The 20,486-nt window shown below is 43.0% G+C and overlaps 1 protein-coding gene across 7 annotated transcripts in view; it reads left to right on the forward strand.

Moving 5' to 3' along the window:
• Positions 1-20,486, forward strand: part of PHF21B (PHD finger protein 21B) — a 201,616-nt gene that overhangs the window by 111,638 nt on the left and 69,492 nt on the right. For all 7 annotated transcript variants that reach the window (XM_053255331.1, XM_053255332.1, XM_053255334.1 and 4 more), the window contains 2 exons: positions 8,970-9,062; positions 18,676-19,023. In XM_053255331.1, coding sequence (XP_053111306.1) covers positions 8,970-9,062; positions 18,676-19,023 — 441 coding nt within the window. The remainder of the gene's footprint in view (positions 1-8,969; positions 9,063-18,675; positions 19,024-20,486) is intronic.

Below are 20,486 nucleotides of genomic sequence, written 5' to 3' on the forward strand. Positions count from 1 at the left end.
TTCTGTTTTTGGTAACTTAGATTTTAAGTAATTATTCATCCATGATTCTGACTGATTACAAAACTAGAGAAAGAAATTGTGTGTTCCTCTTAGGGCTGTGGCACATGGTAAATATCCTATCTTGATATTTATTTATTTTATTTTTATTTTTATTTTACATTTTATATCCCACTCCTCCTCCAAGGAGCCCAGAGTGGTGTACTACTTACTTAACTTTCTCATCACAACAACCCTGTGAAGTAGATTAGTCTGAGAGAGAAGTGACTGGCCCAGAGTCACCCAGCTAGTATCACAGCTGGATGGGTTTTGAACTCGGGTCTCCCCAGTCCTAGTCCAGCACTCTAACCACTACAAAAAACCTGCTGGTTTAAGATCAGAGTTAAGGCTATCTCATTTTGGTTCAAGCCAGGAAATTAGAAACTTAGATTGATGCCTTAATAGACATATCGCTAATGGTGGTGTATTCTAATGAACCAGGGATGGAGTGCCAAATGAGGATCAGCTGCCTCTGGTTCCTGGCAACTCAATTTGTGCCTCTCTCTCATATCTTCCTCAGAATTAACGAGTGGCCTGCAGGCTGGCCATTTGTCAGGTAGAGCAGTGCAGGCTGGTTGATTGAGGGTTACCTGACAGACAAAGGATAGGCAGGGGCAGAGGGAGAAGAGGGGTCCTGCAGTCTTGGGCAGGCCATCCTGGGCAGGCTTATTCAGATCACTTACGCTGTGAACAGGGAGGGACTTGAACTAACGGATCATGTATGTGTCTTTGTGTTGTGTGCTTGTGCTTAATTTCTGTATGTGTACACTTGTTTCTGTGTATGTATGTGCTCATACATGTTTGCATTTTGTGTTTCTGTGAACATAGTGTGTATTTCTCTGTATGTGTGTGTCTGCAGACATGTACATGTGTGTTTTCATGCACATGTGCATTTGTTCTGTTGTGTGCTTGTGCATGTGCAACTGTGTGTGTGTGACTGCTTGTGCATGTGTTGTGTGCAAATGCACATGTTTGTGTGAACATGAATTTTCAGGTTTCTTGTGTTCTTTTGTGTGGTGTGTGTGTTTGTGTTTTATGCTTGTCTTGCATGCATGTTTGTGTTGCATGCACATTCATTGTTCCTGTTGTGTACATGTGGACTGCATGCATGTGTTTGTTTTTCTGTTTGTGTGTGAATTTGTGTGCATGTGTGTGTGAGAGTGGTTGTGTCTTTCTGTGTTCGTAGCTTTTCAAATTTATTCTATAAGCACCCACAGATTGCCACTGTTTCTCCCCCACACTGCTACTAACTACCCATCTGGCTTTACCCACCTGTCAGTTCCATATTCCCACTTCCCCGCAATTCCCTGAGGAACATACCATAATGGATCAGGCATTGCAGTTGCAAATAAATAAATAAATAAAAATCCACTACCTGGCTCTCCTGACAATGCCAGAGTACTGGCAAATGTGGTAGCAATCTGGATTCATCGTCAAATAGCTCATGTTTTGTATAACTTCACTAGCACTTGCTAGCCATAGGCTTTAATGGGGCAGAAAATCCAAACTTGGGAATTGCTGATCAAAACTTCAGCAAATCAAGAAGGGATTCCCTTCCTAGACAAGCCTGAGTATGTTACATCAGTGTGTTTCATCAAAATTTGAAAGAAATATTTCTCCTTCTAAAAATTTAAAAATGTTGCCAAAAAAAAAGTCAGTATGGGGTTTTATTTTTGGCACTTTTAAACTTGCTGTATCTGTGGTAATTTTCATCAGAGTACTTTGAAATTATGCACATTTATAGAACTCACCAGGTGGATCACACATGCCGGGTTTCAGGTTATTTTATTTATTTATCAAATTTGTACAGTGCCCCAAACTTTCATCTCTGGGTGGTTAACAATAGCATAAAACCAGTTAAAAACATATACAAAAAACTTAAAACAATTTAACAATTTAAAAATAAGCCAGAGATTAAAACCTAAAAATTTAGGAAGCTGAGAAAGCTTGGGCTAAAAGATGGGTTTTCAGGTGTTTTTTGAAAATTGCCAGAGATGGGGAGGATCGTATCTCAGCAGGGAGCACATTCCACATTCTCGGGGCAGCGACCAAGAAGGCCCGTCTCTGTGCAGCCACCAAACGAATTGGTGGTAACTGGAGACAGACCTCCTCAGATGACCTCAGTGGGTGGTGGGGCTCGTAGTGAAGAAGATGCTCACTTAGATACCCAGGGCCTAAGCCGTTTAGGGCTTTATAAGTTATAACTAGCACTTTGTATTTTGTCTGGAAACCAATTGGCAGCCAGTGTAGTTCCATCAGTAAAGGAGTAAGATGGTCTCTCTGAGATGACCCAGAGAACAACCTGGCTGCCACGTTCTGAACCAATTGAAGTTTGGACTACGTACAAAGGCTGCCCCATGTAGAACGCATTACAGAAGTCAAGTCTGGAGGTTACCAACAGATGTACCACTGTTTTGAGGCCATTGATCTTGAGAAACAGGCGCAGCTGGTGTATCAGCACCCTTGGCCACTGCCAACCTGAGAAACCAGGGAGAGGTGTGAATCCAGAAGTACTCCCAGACTGCGAACCTGTTCCTTTTGGGGAAGTGTGACCCCATCTAGAACAGGCAGATCAAAACAGTCTCTAGAGTTCTGATCCCGCACAATAAGTACCTCCGTCTTATCTGGATTCAGCTTCAGTTTATTCTCCCTCATCCAGCCCATTACTGCTTCCAGGCAGGCATTTAGGGAGGATATGCCAACTCCTGAAGAAGTTGACATGGAGAAGTAGATCTGGGTGTCAACACCGAGCTCCAAATCCCCTGATGATCTCTCCCAGCGGTTTCATGCAGATGTTTTAAATGCATTGAAAAACGTACAGAGCCTTGAGGGACACCATATTTAAGCTCAGATTTTGAAGAGCAACAGTCTCCAATCAACACCATCTGGAATCTATCTGAGAGGTGATTAGCTCAACAGTTGTCATATTTGTAATCAACAACATTGTGAGGCTCTCTCCTGCTCTCTCCTTACTACTCTCTTCTTTGTCTCTTTAATGCCATGGACAGCCTCCAACAATCCAGGTTTTCCCTACACAGTGGGAAAGGCTCATACACATTCAAGCTTCACATTGATATGCTCTGCAAGGGGCACACAATTTCCTACATGTAAATGATATTGATGTAGGGAATGAAGCTGTGGAAAGGACCTTGGAGGTCTTCTACAACTCCCTACTCAGTGCAGGAACTTCTACAGCATCCCTGACAGATAGCTCCTCTGTTGGAAAACCTCAGTGAAGAAGAGCTGGCCACTGCACAAGGAAGACTGACGCACTGTCAATCAACACTTACACTTAAGATAACTTAAGAAATTCTTCCTAATGTCTAGTCTGAATCTGCTTCTTTGCAATTTCAACCCATTGGTCCTAGTCCTGCTCTTAGGAACAACAGAGAACATCCAGTACTTCAGTATGACAGCCCTTCAGATATTTGAAGATAGCTATCATAGCTCTCCATAGTCTTCCGTTCCCCAAACTCAACATACTCCACTCCTTCAAGCATTCTTCATAGGACGGTTTCCAGGTCCTTCACCATCTTGGTTGCCCTCTTCTGAACTTGATCCAGATTATCAATCTCCTTCTAAAATTGTGGAGTCGAGAATTAGACCAATATTCCAAGTGAGGTCTGTGACAGATTGGTGTGTGTAAATTTCCTTTCCTGACTCAGGTCAGTCAGTGAATGAACTGACTGAACTGGTTTTAACCAGCTAAGCAGCCTTCTCAGTCATCTAGCTCAAAAATGACTCCTATCAGCGATGAGTCATTTCCACAGCATGCTCAGAGAAGTTGCCTGCGAATTATTAAAAATCCTTAACTTTCCAAACCCAGAAAAGCTAAGAAAAAGACTCTGGTAAACCCAGAAGTTCTGGTAGATTAATATCGCTGTCACCAAGCACTCTCAGACTTGGAGCGAACCGGACCATTGGTTTGAGTGCTTTAGTCCAAGGTCTCTCTGTAACTGGGTATTGGGCAAATACAAAAATCTGCTCCCCCTTCCTAATAGGCAAGAATAGAATCAATTACTCTCCCAGGTTTCTGCCTGCATGTGGAGTTAACTGTTAATATGGCCAAGCTCTCATTGAGACGTGTTTTGCACTAGAGAAAATCCTCCTCCTCCTGCTGGGTGAATAACCAACCCTCTGAGGTTTGTAAAAAGAACAGAGAAAGAAACAGACTGGTTCTGTCTGAGGCTTTTAGCTTTTTAGAAACACTTAAAAATATTTAGTTGGTTACAAAAATGCTTCAAAAGTTCCCCCAATGATTCTGGGGCAGCATACTTTGAAATCCTAGTTACTCAGTTGCAAATAACAGATATTTAGGACAATGAAAAGCACCACACACAAAGAATTATACATTTCTGACACAAAATCTGACTAAACACTATTTTCCTATGCAAAATTCTATTGAAGCCCAAGCCCTGGCTTCCTGTTCTTGAACTCACCAAACTCCTGATGAGACTCAAGCCTCCTGCAATACTGTCTTACAAGGGTCTACAGCCATCCTGCTGTAGCAAACTCCATTGCTACATGTCCTCCATTCTCCCAGCATAGACTTCAGGCTACTCTACACTCTCTGCCAAGACTTCCTTTCTTGTTCCCAGAATTCCCACTTGCAGCTCATGTCGCACCCACCTGGTGGACTGATTGGTCGAGTCCTGGAGGTTACCAGTCTGCCAGTCAAGACAGGGGTTCACTTCCTATTAACCCTATAGAGGGAGGGAAGGCTGTTCACTACATTAGCACAGAATAGAGTATAATGATTACTTCTCATGATCTGGGCACTATACTTCTGTGTCTAGAAGTACAGAACCCAGATCTATACAGCCTAAGTTTGCATTAGCCTTTTTAGCATTTGCATCACACTCCTGGCTCATATTTGTCATTATCCCCCAGGCTCCTTCTCTAAGCAGCCAGCAAGCGAGACAGACAAGGGAGTCAATTCCCTAGAGCCAGGCCAGGGGAAAGATGCAGAGGTGAGGCCCAGGGAGCCCCTAGAGGAGGGCAATACCACGGGGGGGGGCATGCTCTGGAGGAGTATCTGCCCGTGGAGGAACCCCAAACACTGGCAGGTGCTACCAAGTCCCCTGGCCGATGACCCTATGAAGCTGAACCTGCAAGCGAGACCCAGGCTGATGCCCCAATGAGCCCAGACCAGGATTCTCAGAACCCCAATCCCCATGAGGCCACCAGAGGACTCAAATGAAGGGGAGTAGCCAAGCTGCTATGAATGCTGGTGGTGGTGAGCCAGAAAGGAGTTACAGGAGCAGAGGAGGAGCATCCATCTGGCAGCTCAGCTAGGCCTCTCAGCAGACAGGTTCTTTGGGAGTAGGAAACCTATTCGGGAGCAGGTAAGGAATCCTCCACAGCTGTCAGGACTAATGGGCTATCCGCTGGGTCTGAGCTACAGGCTGTTTAAACCCCTTAGAGTTCCCAATTCCTTACTGGAACAACAGTACTTCCTGCCGTGCTCTCTAGTCCCAGGAGAGTAATCCTTGTTTCTAGCCTTGCTAAACCTTGCAGAAGGACTTCCTGGCCCTTTGGCCAGAACCCTGCTACTTGAGCCTTGGGTACAAAGTTGGACAATATTCTACTGGTTCTCTGTGAAGACACCTACTTTAGGTCTTTTTCACATGTAATGCTACCAAACTAGGTCTCCCCCATCCTATACCTGTGCATCTGATACTCCTTATCCAAATGCAGGGCTTTACATTTATCTCAATTGAACTTTGGTCTCAGAAAATGAAGCAACAACGATGCATGTTCACAAGCATATGCACTCCAGGTGACAACATAAGCAGGGCAACCGCATTAGAGTGCTAGGACAGCAACATATGGCAGGGCAGCGATACCCAGTGTTGGGTTTAAAAGGCAACCCCAACAAGGAATGATTGAATGCCTCAGGTCTATTTTTTTGTACAATAATGTTGGGGAAGGGAGGCAGCCCCTTCCCCTTGGGGGAACATGTGCAGTCTCTAGGCTTACTCATGAGAATGGCTGGGCAGCAGGATCAGCATTGCCCCAGTGAAAGGAGATATTTGACAATGGATGCTGTTCCTGAGCTCACTCTTGATAGTGTACGGCCATGGGGATATCCCTTCACAACTCATAAGAAGAATCATCGGGGGAGACACCGGTGTTGGGCAGAATCACTAATAATGTGCGACGACAACCCCTTCTCCCACAGATACTGTCTCATGAGAGTGTCAGGCCATGGGGGCCAGATGGCAGATGCCACCCAGCCAGGTTGCTCTATATAAGCAAGCCATGGGGAAGGATACCCCACCAACAGCTCTCCATATCTTGGCAACTGCCTCAAAAAAGCTCAACATGTGCCCTTTGCCAATTCATCCACCCTGTCCCGGGGTAGTTGGAAAATGGGGCTCCCCTCCCACAGTTCTCTGTGGTGGCAGATCTGCATACAGCGCAATGCTGGTCTGAACCTGGAATTCTGAATGAGAGTAAAGATCTGTCCCCGATCCTGATGTTTCACCAGTCTGCCCACCTGGCTATGCTCAGACACATGGAGCATCAAAATCTCTTTTGGGTGTGTGAAAGGCTTTCCTGGAGAGGAGGAGGTCCCTGTGCAAAAGTTCTATCATTAACCGGAGAGAGTGGGGTCCCCACATAAGTGGGGGCCCCTTTGTTGGATTAGCTCAACTCATGAGAATGCAGTCTGACAGAAGACCAAAGGCTTTGGTGAGCTTAAGGTCCTCCCCAGTAGCCTGGCCCTTTCATGAGAGTGCTAGTCCCCTAGCAGCAAGCCATCATGGGGACCAGAGTGTGTTTTGGTCTCCATGGACTGCTTTGGTGGGGTGAGCCATCGCAAGAACATCCTTGGTCACAGTGGTTCAGACCCCAGGATCCGTTGCCCTCCCTCATGTACACATCCCTACCTAGGAAATCAGCATGTTCCCTTCCCTTTCCTGAGTAACAGGAAAATAGTGCACCCCAAGATTCCCCCCCCCAAATTGTGCTTGCATGATACAGTTTTGTTTCAGGGCTCTTACGAGGGCAGGAGTGCAATCACTGTCAGAAGAGCTTGCATGGCATGGCCTTTAAAGGGGTTTAAATGCCCTTTCCCTGCTGAGGGCGGGCGGGCCATTCTGAAAAGGCACGATCATGCCTGGGATGCCCCCTTCAAGATCGTGGCCATTGGCTGCCACTCTTGTGATATGCTCATGCCTTGTCCACAGTCTGGTGACACATGCCCTACAGAGCTTGCTGGGATGTAGCCTTGGTGGACCAGGAAGAGGGAGGGGCTCCCCTGCCCTGAAAATGTAGGTTGCCAGACCATGAACACCTGCAATGCAATTTGGACAAATGATAAGGACATTTGCTTTTCCATAATCTTCCAGGATCTCGCCTGTTCTCCAGGAGTTCTCAGATACTACAGACTGTGGTTCTGGGTCATATCTACAAGTTTCTTCAGAATCTGGGAATGTAATCCATTCAAGCCTGGAGAAATATTTAAATAATATATCTCTTTTATACATATTACTGCCTCGCGGATTCAAGCCCCGGGATTACAACAATTGTGGCTAAATTTTTCTATATTGCCATTAGGTTAAGGTCCCTATTAAGTGCTTAATTGCGAGAGCTGTCTACTGTTTTTAAGTAATTTATTATGAGTGATTGTATTCTGTTATATTGTGTTTTAGCATTGTTTTATTGATCTTTGTATTGAGTATATTTGTTACTCCTATTTCTGCTGGCCAATGGCCATAATAAAATTGATGATGATTTAAATAATATATATTTAAAATAGCTAAGTGTTTTCTTACCATCTCTTTACATGTCTTTGGGTGCATTTCCTTCCCTTTTTCTTTTGTGCATCTCTTTCGCAGATGGGCCACTATTACCTTGTGGGAGAGCACATATGCAAAATAGTAGGCCTGTGCACCCCAGAAAATATCACATATGATCTGATCCAATCTGATAATTATTGGAATTGGATTTTAGGACTCCTAAGGATATTGGATATTGTATCATTATTGGATTTCCAACTGTAAAGCACAAATTTTTAACATTGAGGTTAATGGGAAAATAGAAAAAACCCATAATTTGGGAATGGCTGGGCAGAAGGAGTTTTTTAAATTTCAAAATCCACTGATTTTTAGTGATTTATTTACCTACTGCAGTAAAGTTGCCAGAGAGAGTGATCTGTCCAGAGAGAGTAAGAGTACTTGACACCTAGTGAAAGTGGAACAAACTGTTACATGTGAATAAACAAACACTTCTCCTAAGTAATGGGCAGAGATGTACATATCAGGTGGTATACAAATATGATAGATAAATAAATAAATAAGATGATTATTGAATAACTCTCTCTGGCAACTTTACCACACTTGTTAAAAAAGGGAAATCGTTATTCTTGTTTACAATCCTGTTTGCAAACTCCCAGGCCTCTGTGTGTCTCTTAGAAAAAGATGTCCTGGAATTATTTCTGTGTGAAATAACCTAAAGATTCAGAATGCATTATTCCAGGGGAAGGAGTGTGTGTGTGTGTGTGTGTGTTTGTATAATTGATTGATTAATTAATATTAATCAATAAAAATATTCATAAACTGTTTGAAGGTACCTGAAGTGATGAACAAGCTTTAAAACAAACGTGTTCCATAAAACCATAACATCCACATCCAATTTATCACATATTCTTTCTCCAAGGAGCATAGGTTGATATACATGCAATTTCCCCCCATTTTACCTTTGAGGATAAGTTAGGCTGAGACAGTGACTGGCCAAAAGCCACTGTGAGCTTCATGACTGAGTGAAAGGTGGTTCTCCCTGGTCGAGAACAATGCTCTATCCAGTTCACCAATTTGTGTAATGAGTATAGAGATATTGCGGTGAGAAATTAGATGGTTGGGAAAGATTTCATTTGTAAGGAGCTCTTGGTGATACCATTAAATATCCTGTAAATGATTTTCTTCTGGCAGGATTTGGGAACCTTTACTGCAGTGCCGATAAAAGTTCCTCAGGTCAGCTCCTTGCAGAGGTTGGCAGGACAAAGACCAGCAGTGCTACCTCAGGTAAGAATATTGTTTCCATTTATTGTGTGCTTTTATTAAATGGTTGCCAAAGTTGATATTTGGTTTCTTAGCCAGTTGTCTAGACAGCAACAAGTTAATTTGATGCGATGATGATGATGATGATGATGATGTGCTGTGTTGTTGTTTTTTCTGCCATTCTGCCAACCTTTTTCTGCCATTCTTGGAATTCTATTTGCATTAGCTGCCTTTCTAAGAGCTTACTACTCTGCTATTTCAGAAATAATAGTTTAATGGAATTATTTTAAAATACAGAATAGTTTTGCACACTTTCAAATAAAAATTGCCATTCTCCTTTGGAGGAGGAGGAGGAGGAGGAAAAGGTGGAGGAAAATCCTGAAGTGGATTCTTCTTTCAGTGGATTCTGGAGTCATAGTTCAAACTACAATTCCTGTATCTGCTAACAGGGAATATTCCCTCCTAGTTCTTCTCCAGTCTTTGGCAAAAGAGTGAACTTGTGGTACTCTGCATCTCTGTAAGTTAGGCAATTTCCCCTTACTTTCCCTGTGCCCCTCATCAGAAGGAAAGGAGACATCAACCAAGAGAACAAAAGGAAAAGTGAGGGAAGCTGATAGAGAGCTTCATATTGTCTCTGCCAATCTCAGGCAGGTGCAGTAACAGTGCATTACAGGAGCAAAAATCCCACCTTTAACCACATTCAGCTGAGCAATAGGGCCAGCCATGCACCTGTTAGTTCCTCAGGTCACCTGTGCTGAAAGGCTGCAGTACTAGTTCTGACCAATATATGGATTGTACTGCACTGCAGCAGAGAGCAGACTGATGACTGCCTTTGCCTGAAAGTTGCTGTGGTAGGTCAAGGACCTAAGGTGTCCTGCTTTTAGGGTATATCCAGTTTGAGACCCCCTGTGCCATACAAGCTGAGACTTAAAGCGGATAAAGTAATCTTTCCTAGGAAACAGCAAATGAGAAGGTGGATGCTGCATCCAGCCCCAGCAACCACTACATCCCTAGGAGGTAAAATATTTTGGAGTGTTCCTTAAGGGTATCCTCAAAGAGGATAAGGATAAAAAGAAGACCATGCCTTCATTTCCAAGGAAAGAGGATCAAAGATTCCTGGTAGCAAGTATGAATTGTCCTCTTTGCTAAGCAAGGTCCACCCTGGTTTGCATTTGAATGGGAGAGATGTGAACACTATAAGATATTCCCCTTCGGGGATGGGGCCACTCTGGGAAGAGCATCTGCATGCTTGCATGCAGACAGTTCCAAGTACTCTCCCTGGCATCTCCAAGATAGGGCTGAGAGAGATTCCTGCCTGCAGCTTTGGAGAAGTCGCTGCCAATCTGCGTAGACAATACTGAGCTACATGGACCAATGGTCTAACTCAGTAGAAGGCAGCTTCCTATGTAGTTCCTTTTATTCTGAAGGCCAAGCTAGATATAATATTACATGAAAGTGTTAGCAGACAGCCTGCTTCTCCTTGTTACCTTTTTGTTTGCCTCACTTCCAGAACCAGAGGCTTGCCGCAGGAGCATAATCAGTAGTAAAACTTGGCCTTAGAAAACCTGGTCTCAAATAGGTTCACATGGCCATATAGGAGCTTGATCAGTGGAAACTCCACCTGGAATGGGGGTTTCTCCTACTGCTGAGAAACCTTTAGGAAGCCCAGGTTCTGAAGGACAAAGAAATGTTAATGCCTCAAGTGCATTCAAGGCCACAAGAAGCCTCAGCCTACTCAGAGTACTTTGAGACACAATTAACCTGAGGAAGGTTTTGAGTATGCCGAGTAGGAACAATAGCACCCTTTTGTTCTGACCATGAATTAAATAGGCACCAGTATCCACACTTTTCCCAAGCCCCTGACACCTGAGCAGGGGATTGAACTTCCAAGTTTTATCCTGTCCAGATTATAAGGACACTGTTGGAAAAAACCAAGATTGCTTTACCTCTTTTAGCAGCTGTATCACAGTACTGACCCATTTCAACTTGTGGTCCACTAAGACACCTAGATTGTGTTTACATGTACTGCTGCTAAGCCAGGACTCCACCTTTCTATTTTTGTGCATTTGATTTTTCTTATCCAAATGCAGAACTTTACATTTGCCTCTGTTGAACTTCATCTTGTTGGTTTTGGCCCCATGAGCCTGTCAAACTCGTTTTGCATCTTGATTCTGCTTTGGAAACTGTCACTTGTTGCCCCCCTAAGAACTGTGTCACATACAAATTTGATAAGCATCTCCTCTATTCTTTCATCCAAGTCACTTCTAAACATGTTGAATAGCACAAGGCCCAGGAGAGAGCCCAGTGGCACTCCCTTTGACACTTCCCTCCAGGTTGATGTGGAGCGATTAATGAACACTTGTGGGCTTGATTGTTTAATCAGCTTTGAATATAGCTTACACTAGTATCATCTAGTCAGTTTAGAATGATAAATTCTAATGTATTTATTAATATCTTCTAGCTCACATTTTGCTATCTTGTCCACAAGAACACTGTGCAAGAATTTGTTGGATGTTTTGCTGAAATCAAGATACACTATGTCCACAGCAGTCCCATGATCTGCTAAACTAGTAACCAGCCAAAAATGATGATTATAATAGAATGATAATGATAATGATAATAATAAAAATAAATAAATAAATAAACAACTAAGGTCATACGTGGCAAGCCCCACACACAGTGCTTTACCAATCTGAGGTAACAGAACAGAAGCACTGTGGTGATTGGGCAGTGGGGATTCTATATGCAGACAGGGAAGAGGAGTGGGGAGGGGGCGAGTGAGTGAATGGGTGGGGAGACGAGTGGGCAGGGGGAGGGGAACGGCCGAGGGGGAGGAGGCGAGTGAACGAACAAGCAGGCGGCTGACACTGAGCAATAAAGTGGGGGCTGTGGTGGGGCTTGTGGTGAGAACAACAAAGTCCTAGCGCACAGATGATCTGTGCGGGTTCAGCTAGTTAATAATAATAATAATAAATAATAATATCACCATCAGCCAATTACAAAAAGCAACTTTACTGGGAACAGCCTATATTTTGCAACGATATCTATAATAACCAACAGTATTGATGATAAAATTCAGCCATCTCAGGTCCTTGGACTCGATGTCTGGATAAAACAAACCAGTCAATAACACCTGTCTGACTGTGTAAAGAAGCCCTAATAATAATAAATAATTAAAAATAAATTAATTAAATAAATTAAAAAATAATTAAAAATAAATAAATTAAATAAATTATTTGCCAACTTTATTTAAAAAAACTTTTAAAAAACTAGTTCTAAGATTAGTGCCCCAGTGAGGCTCTACCTTGGCGTGGTTGTGGGGCTTGCATGCTCTGAGGAAGGTGAGAGCTATGCCAGAGGTCCAACCATACTGGACAGGTCTCACCAGAGAAGCCAGACAAAGAGTGCCTCTCCCATCAACAATATGGTGAGACGTAACTTTAATAAATATATTAACCGTCTCCCGGGTCAACAAGGACCGCGCTAGGTGCTGGAGTCCCTGGACATCTGGTGGCAAGTGGGCAACAGGACTCAGGATCTTCAGACTGCAAAGTTACTGGAAGAAACGTCGCTTAACTGGAAAAATATATACGAAAAATGCCAACAAGGAAATAATGATCTGCTATTACAAGTCTAGTCCAACTAGAAGAGGTTATTTAAAAAGAATGTACCAAATTTGGAAAGAGAAGCATCCAGATACAGAAATCACAGAACAAAGGCTAGCAGACCAGAGAAGATTCATAATAAGAAATAAAGTATTCACAGGAGTTGAGCTGGAAGAACTGCAAAGAGCACACCAGGCTCAAGATATGGAAGAAGAATTACCACCAACTGAAGCAGTTGCTCAGGCGCAGTTGGAGGAGGTGTTGGAAATAGAGGATGCCACTGTTGCTGAATTGTTTCAAAATCAAAACCAGGCAACCTCCCCTTTGCCTTCACCTCAAAAACCCGAATGCCGTTTAACAGAAAAGCAACAAGAACTAAAGCAAAAAATAACTGAGCACATGAACCAAACAACCACCTGGGTTCGACTTCCAGCGCTAAAAACAGTTGCCAAAAAACAACTTGCTCAGGTATTAAAAGATGTCAGTGCTGCACTCGCAGAAATAACAACCAATAATTTGCAAGAAACAAACCAACTAATGTACAGTGCAGCAACAATAACAGCACAAGAGCTCGGATATAAGATCAGTGGACCTGTAAAAAAAGAAAGCAGTACATCACCTAAATGGAAGATTAGATTAGAAACTAAAATCTCCAGGCTTAGATCAGATGCTAGTAAATTGAAAGATATGAAAGACAAGAAGCTGAAGAACAAAAACACCAAACAGTACCTGATCCAAAAATACCACCTCGATTCAAGGAAAATTAGAGAAGTCCTGGAAATAATAAAGGAGCAAATAACAGCAGTGTCAAAGAAGATTAGCAGATATCAAGCCAGAATTACACAACATAGGCAGAATCTCCAATTCCAGTCGAATCAGAGACGTTTCTATCAAAGCATACCTGTAGAAGGAGAAACTGCAAGAAACCTAGAAACACCAAATAAAGAAGAAACAGTGCAGTTCTAGGGGAAATTATGTGACAATCCAATAGATTATAATAAACAAGCAGGCTGGATGAAAGAGGTCAAAAAATGTAACCAACAAATGCAAGATCTAGTAATAACACCAGAATTAATAAGTGAAAGAGCAAAGAAAATTAAAAATTGGACTGCTTCAGGTGACGATGAACTGCATGGCTTTTGGCTTAAACACCTAACAAGCCTTCATAAACAACTATCAAAACAGTTCAATCACATTATGAAAGGCGGTGATATTGAACAATGGCTAACAACTGGGAAAACTCATCTCATAATGAAAGACACAGCAAAAGGTGCAGTTCCAAGTAATTATAGACCGATAACCTGCCTGCCAATCATGTTCAAATTATTAACTGGAATAATAGCAGATGAAGTGATGAAACACTTATTAACTAACAAACGGCTTCCAGTTGAACAGAAAGGAAATTGCCCAAACACCAGAGGCACAAAAGACCAGCTGCTGATTGACAAAATGATTTTAGAAAATTGCAAGAGAAGAAAAACCAATCTAAGTGTTGCATGGATTGACTACAAGAAATCCTTCGATTCATTGCCTCACACATGGATACTAAAATGTTTTGCTGGTGTAAGCGAAAACATTCAGATATTTATTTTAAAAAGCAATGAGCATGTGGAGTACACAGTTAACAATCAATGGCGAGACACTTGGACAGGTTAGCATTAGAAGAGGAATTTCCGAAGGGGACTCACTATCCCCTCTGTTGTTTGTAATTGCCATGACCTCACTTTCACAAATACTAAACAAAACAGGCCTCGGATACCAAACATCTAAAACATAAAGTAAATTCAACCATCTGCTGTGCATGGACGATCTGAAGTTGTATGGAAAGTCCCAGTCAGAAATTGAATCACTGCTAAACACTGTCCGTATATTCAGTAGCGATATAGCAATGGAGTTTGGACTAGACAAGTGTGCTGCATTAATAATGAACAGAGGAAAAATAAGAAAAACAGAAGGAACAGAACTGCCCAATGGAAGCAAGATCAAGAACCTGGAAGAGAAAGAACATTACAAATACTTGGGCATTCTCCAGGCTGATAACATTGCACAAACTGAAGTTAAAAGAAAAATTGGAAGTGAGTACATCAGGAGAGTTAGAAAAATCCTAAGGTCCAAACTCAATGTCGGTAACACCATACACACCATAAACACCTGGGCTATACCTGTTATCAGATACACTGCAGGAATAATAGACTGGATCCAGGCAGAGCTAGAGACGCTAGATCGTAAGACCAGGAAAATCATGACCATCAATCATGCTCTGCACCCCCCAGTGATGTAGATAGGCTGTACCTCCCTCGCAGGTCAGGTGGAAGAGAAATGCTGCAAGTCCATCAAACAGTAGAGGAGGAGAAAAGAGGCCTTGAAGAAAATATCAAGGACAGTGAAGAAGATCCAGTTCAAATGGTCAATAATGAGAAACTATTCAAAACCAATGAAACAAAGCAGGCCTACAAGAAAGAACAAATCAAGAACCGAGCAGAAAAATAAGCCACTGGATGGTCAATATTTGCTCAATATAAGTGGAAAATCAAACATCACTAAGACCTGGCAATGGCTTAAGAATGGCAAATTGAAAAAAGAAACAGAGGGTTTAATACTGGCTGCACAAGAACAGGCACTAAGAACAAATGCAATAAGAGCAAAAGTTGAAAAATCCACCATGAACTGCAAGTGCCGCCTTTGTAAAGAAGCAGATGAAACAGTGGACCACCTAATCAGCTGTTGTAAGAAGATCGCACAGACTGACTGACAAAGGCATGACAAGGTAGCAGGGATGATACACTGGAACATCTGCAAAAAATACAAGCTACCTGTAGCCAAAAATTGGTGGGACCATAAAATCGAAAAAGTTGAAGAAAATGAAGATGTAAAAATATTATGGGACTTCTGACTACAAACAGACAAGCATCTGCCACACAATACACCAGATATAACTGTAGTTGAGAAGAAAGAAAAACAAGTGAAAATAATCGACATAGCAATACCAGGGGATAGCAGAATAGAAGAAAAAGAAATAGAAAAAATCACCAAATACAAAGATCTACAAATTGAAATGGAAAGGCTGTGGCAGAAAAAGACCAAAATAATCCCAGTGGTAATTGGCGCCCTGGGTGCAGTTCCAAAAGACCTTGAAGAGCACCTCAACACCATAGGGTCCACAGAAATCACCATCAGCCAATTACAAAAAGCAACTCTACTGGGAACAGCCTATATTCTGCGATGATATCTATAACAGCAGCAACAACATTGACAATAAAATTCTGGCATCCCAGGTCCTTGGGAAGGACTCGATGTCTGGATCAAACAAACCAGTCAATAACACCTGTCTGACTGTGTAAACAAGCCCTAATAATAATAAATAATTAAAAAATAAATTAATAACTTTATTTGCTACCTTTATTTGCCAAATTTATTTTTAAAAACTTTTTTAAAAAACTAGTTCTAAGATTAGGTCATACAGATTAGTCTGGCATGACTTGTTCTTGACAAACCCGTGCTGACTGGGGAACATCTCAGGGTTGCTCATGGGACCTGAAACTCCAGGTGAAACTCGGAAAACTAGAATATCGTGCAAAAGTCCATTAATTTCAGTAATGCAAATTAAAAGGTGAAACTGATATATGAGACAGACGCATTACATGCAAAGCGAGATGTCAAGCCTTAATTTGTTATAATTGTGATGATCATGGCGTACAGCTCATGAGAACCCCAAATCCACAATCTCAGAAAATTAGAATATTACATGGAACCAAGAAGACAAGGATTGTAGAATAGAACAATATCGGACCTCTGAAAAGTATAAGCATGCATATGTATTCAGTACTTGGTTTGGGCCCCTTTTGCAGCAATTACTGCCTCAGTGCGGCGTGGCATGGATGCTATCAGCCTGTGGCACTGATGAGGTGTTACGGAAGACCAGGATACTTCATTAGTGGCCTTCAGCTCTTCTGCATTGTTTGGTCTCATGTCTCTCATCCTTCTCTTGGCAATGCCCCATAGATTCTCTATGGGGTCAGGTCAGGCGAGTTTGCTGGCCAATCAAGCACAGTACACTGTATACTTTTTGGAGGTCCGATATTGTTCTATTCTACAATCCTTGTCTTCTTGGTTCCATGTAATATTCTAATTTTCTGGGATTGTGGATTTGGGGTTTTCATGAGCTGTATGCTATGATCATCACAATTATAACAAATTAAGACTTGACTTATCTCGCTTTGCATGTAATGCGTCTGTCTAATATTCTAATTTTCCGAGTTTCACCTGTACAGTTTTAGTCTGGGAGCATAGTATAGAAAAAACCTGTTTCGTGGCAACGTTTGTGAGAAATGTATATGGGTAGTTGTGTTTAAATTGACATCCTCTCCATGGTGTTATTCTTGCATGTGTGATTCAGTATGTCAATTCAATTCCATGGTGTCATTCTTGGCTGTCACACACATATTAAACCTCATTATCTCAGTGATTATTTGGCCAATTTTCTTGTGTAAGTTGTCATTGAAAAGGTATTTTCACAAGCTACAAAATATGATCATATGGTTTCTGGTGATTACTTTTTTTGGCCTTATTTTACATACCAAAAATGGAGAGGAAAAGCGATTTTTAACACCAATTTTGAACTAATTCTCTGGAATCCTGACAGTCTTTTCGTTGTTTTTTTTTGGCATTTTAAATTTTTATTGGATTTTACAATAGATTTTACATTCAAATTACATTCATTTATCTAATTCTACACATAAGTAAATATTGGCTTCCCATTTGCCTATCTGTGCGGTTCACAATAACTATACAGGAATCCTGACAGTCTTAATCAGTGTTGAACCATTGAAATAATGGGAATTTATTTGTTCAGCTAGCAGGGGACAATGTGTCATGTGCCATGAAGACCTTAGCAATGTACCATGAAGAGTTCATTATGATAATGTAGCATCTCACCCTGTACTGGCTGAACCCCAATAAAGGATGTTGTGAGCAGAAGCAGCCTTCACGTCTCTTTTCTGGTACCTGCTCATGACTGACACCAGCCCTTTTGATATGGAGCTCCCCACTGGGGCAAGGATGGCCTTGACAGTACAGCTCAGATGATTCATAAGTCCAGGACCTGGACAATATGGTGCATCTCTAGCGCCAGGCATTCCATCCTCCCCCCCACTCTTGATTTGGGCATCAAACCAAGGGAGAGTGTGGAAGGCAATGTGGTGCCTTAGGTTCTAATTTTCTAGCTTTGTGGAACTTGAGCCAAAATGAGAGAGCCTTAATTCTGGGCTTAAACCGGCAGCCCCACCCCCACATGGAATCCAGATATTAATTTAGTAAGGGTTGCTACATCATGGGCCTTCAGACCTGCCAGCATGTTACCTATTCCCCCCCTCCCCGCCTGCCCCGGCTGAGCCAGCAGCAGCTTTAGGAAGAGGGGGCAATCTAGAGTGGGAAAATAGTGTAGGAAAAAATAGTGTATGAGAAAACCCCCTCTCTCACTGCCACTTCTCCAATCAAACTAGCACCCACATATGTCTGTTTTGTATTTAAAAACAAAACATGGAAAATCCTTTCTACAGACCTCCAATGTCACTTCTATTTGGGGGAACATAGGAACATAGGAAACTGCCATATACTGAGTCAGACCATTGGTCTATCTAGCTCAGTATTGCCTGCACAGACTGGCAGTGGCTTCTCCAAGGTTGCAGGCAGGAATCTCTCTCAGCCCTATCTTGGAGAAGCCAGGGAGGGAATTTGAAACCTTCTGCTCTTCCCAGAGTGGCTTCATCCCTTGAGGGGAATATCTTGCAGTGCTCACACATCAAGTCTCCCATTCATATGCAACCAGGGGAGACCCTGCTTAGCTATGAGGACAAGTTATGCTTGCTACTACAGGTACAAGACCAGCTGGGAAAGGGCATGAAATATCCTTGAATGGTCTAAGGACCTATACTCTCCCCCTCGGGTGGTGACGGCCCTGTGTGGTAAACAACATTTATATTGCTGTTCTTTTTAGATTCATGTCTAATAGCATCTCCTTCTTTTTTCTGCAGGTTAGGCCAAAGACCCTGATTCCAGACAGTCTCCCTATTTCTCCCTGCAGAGACCAACCTTCTAAACAACCTCCTGCATTCCAAAAGGCAACTGCAGTCAGCAGCAAAAACCCCACTCCTGCCCTCCCCACTGCCAATAATACCATTAGCCATGTACAGAACAGCCAATCACAGAACAGTGTTGTCGAGTCTACAGCCATCTCATCACCCCTGAGCAGCGCTGGTGTAGCCTATGCCATCATCTCCACATCCCCCAACAATGCAAGTCCCATCGGCACCAGTGCTGCTGTCTCTGTGGTTAATGACAGCATTAAAGTTCAACCACTTCTCATCAGTGCTGACAGCAAGGTACGTTTTATTACTGAGCTGCATTTTTTGGTCTCGGCCTTACTGTATGGAGAGCATAGGGATTATATCCTCAAATACATTTCAAAAGAACTGTATACAAATTTTCAACATATCCCCCCACCCCCATGACAGCTGTATAAGCTGAAGGGAATTTATGGGAAACTATTTGTGTACTAATGGGAAGAGATAATATTTTCTGGGACTCTCTCAGTGTGTAGGATGGTGTCAATGAAGCATTTGGGGATAGATGGTGCAGAACTATCACAGACAGCCATATCAAATCAATATGGGAAATTCAGGGCTCCCACTGGTTTTTGGCCCTTGTCATAATCTCATAGAATTTTACAGTTAGCAAGTACCTTGCAGCCCTGACAGATGGCCATTGAGCTTTTATTTACAGACCACTAGCAAAGGAGAGCCCCCTACTACATGATGTAGGTGGCTCCACTAACAAAAAGCTTTTACAGTCAGGAAATTCCTTCCAATGTTTAGCCTGGATCTCCTTCATAGTGATTTCTACACATTGGTTACAGTCCTGCCCTCACGAGCAACAGGGAGAATGAATGAATGAATAACTTTATTACGATCATAGGTCAGACATAGAAACAAACCAATAATACAGCATAAAGATAAGAGTTCTATCATTCAACAGAGAAAATGTTCGCTTCATCTTCAGACATTGGAAGATGGCTGTCATATTGTCAAGGAAAAAACTCTGTGCAGGGAATTCCCCTACCCAAGCCCCTAGGAGTAGGGATGTGTACAAATGGTCTTCGGCACTGGCGGGGGTAGTACTTTAAGGGTGGGGGAGGGTGTACTCACCCCCCTGCTGCATTTCCCCCGCCGGCGCTCTGTAAATTTCAAGCCCCTCGAGGCGGCAGCATTCCTCCCTGCCGCCCCGTTCCCCCCGTCGGCTGGAAGTGGCCGAAAGTTGTGAGTGCATATGCGCCTGTCGTGCGCGCGTGCGCATGGCAGACAGGTGCACATGCGCTCGCATGACGGGCGCATGCACGCTCGCAACTTCCGGCCGACGGGGGGAACGGGGCGGCAGGGAGGAATGCTGCCGCCCCAGGGGCTTGAAATTTACAGAGCGCCGGTGGGGGAAATGCGGCGGGGGGTGAGTACACCCTCCCCCACCCTTAAAGTACTACCCCCACCGGTGCCGAAGCACCAAATACCGCCCCGGCGCCGAAACATTTCGGAGGCCTTTACAACGGCCTCCGAAATGTTTCGGGCACATGCCTACCTAGGAGGCCCTGCCAGAGAGAATGCTACCTTGAATGGGAAGGAAGCATGTGTGACCAGGCTTTGTTATTATTATTTTACATTTATATCCCGCTCTTCCTCCAAGGAGCCCAGAGCGGTGTACTACATACTGGAGTTTCTCTTTCACAACAACCCTGTGAAGTAGGTTAGGCCGAGAGAGAAGTGGCTGGCCCAGAGTCACCCAGCTAGTTTCATGG

This window comes from Hemicordylus capensis, chromosome 5 (assembly GCF_027244095.1).
Source record: "Hemicordylus capensis ecotype Gifberg chromosome 5, rHemCap1.1.pri, whole genome shotgun sequence".
In the NCBI taxonomy this organism is placed as follows: Eukaryota; Metazoa; Chordata; class Lepidosauria; order Squamata; family Cordylidae; genus Hemicordylus; species Hemicordylus capensis.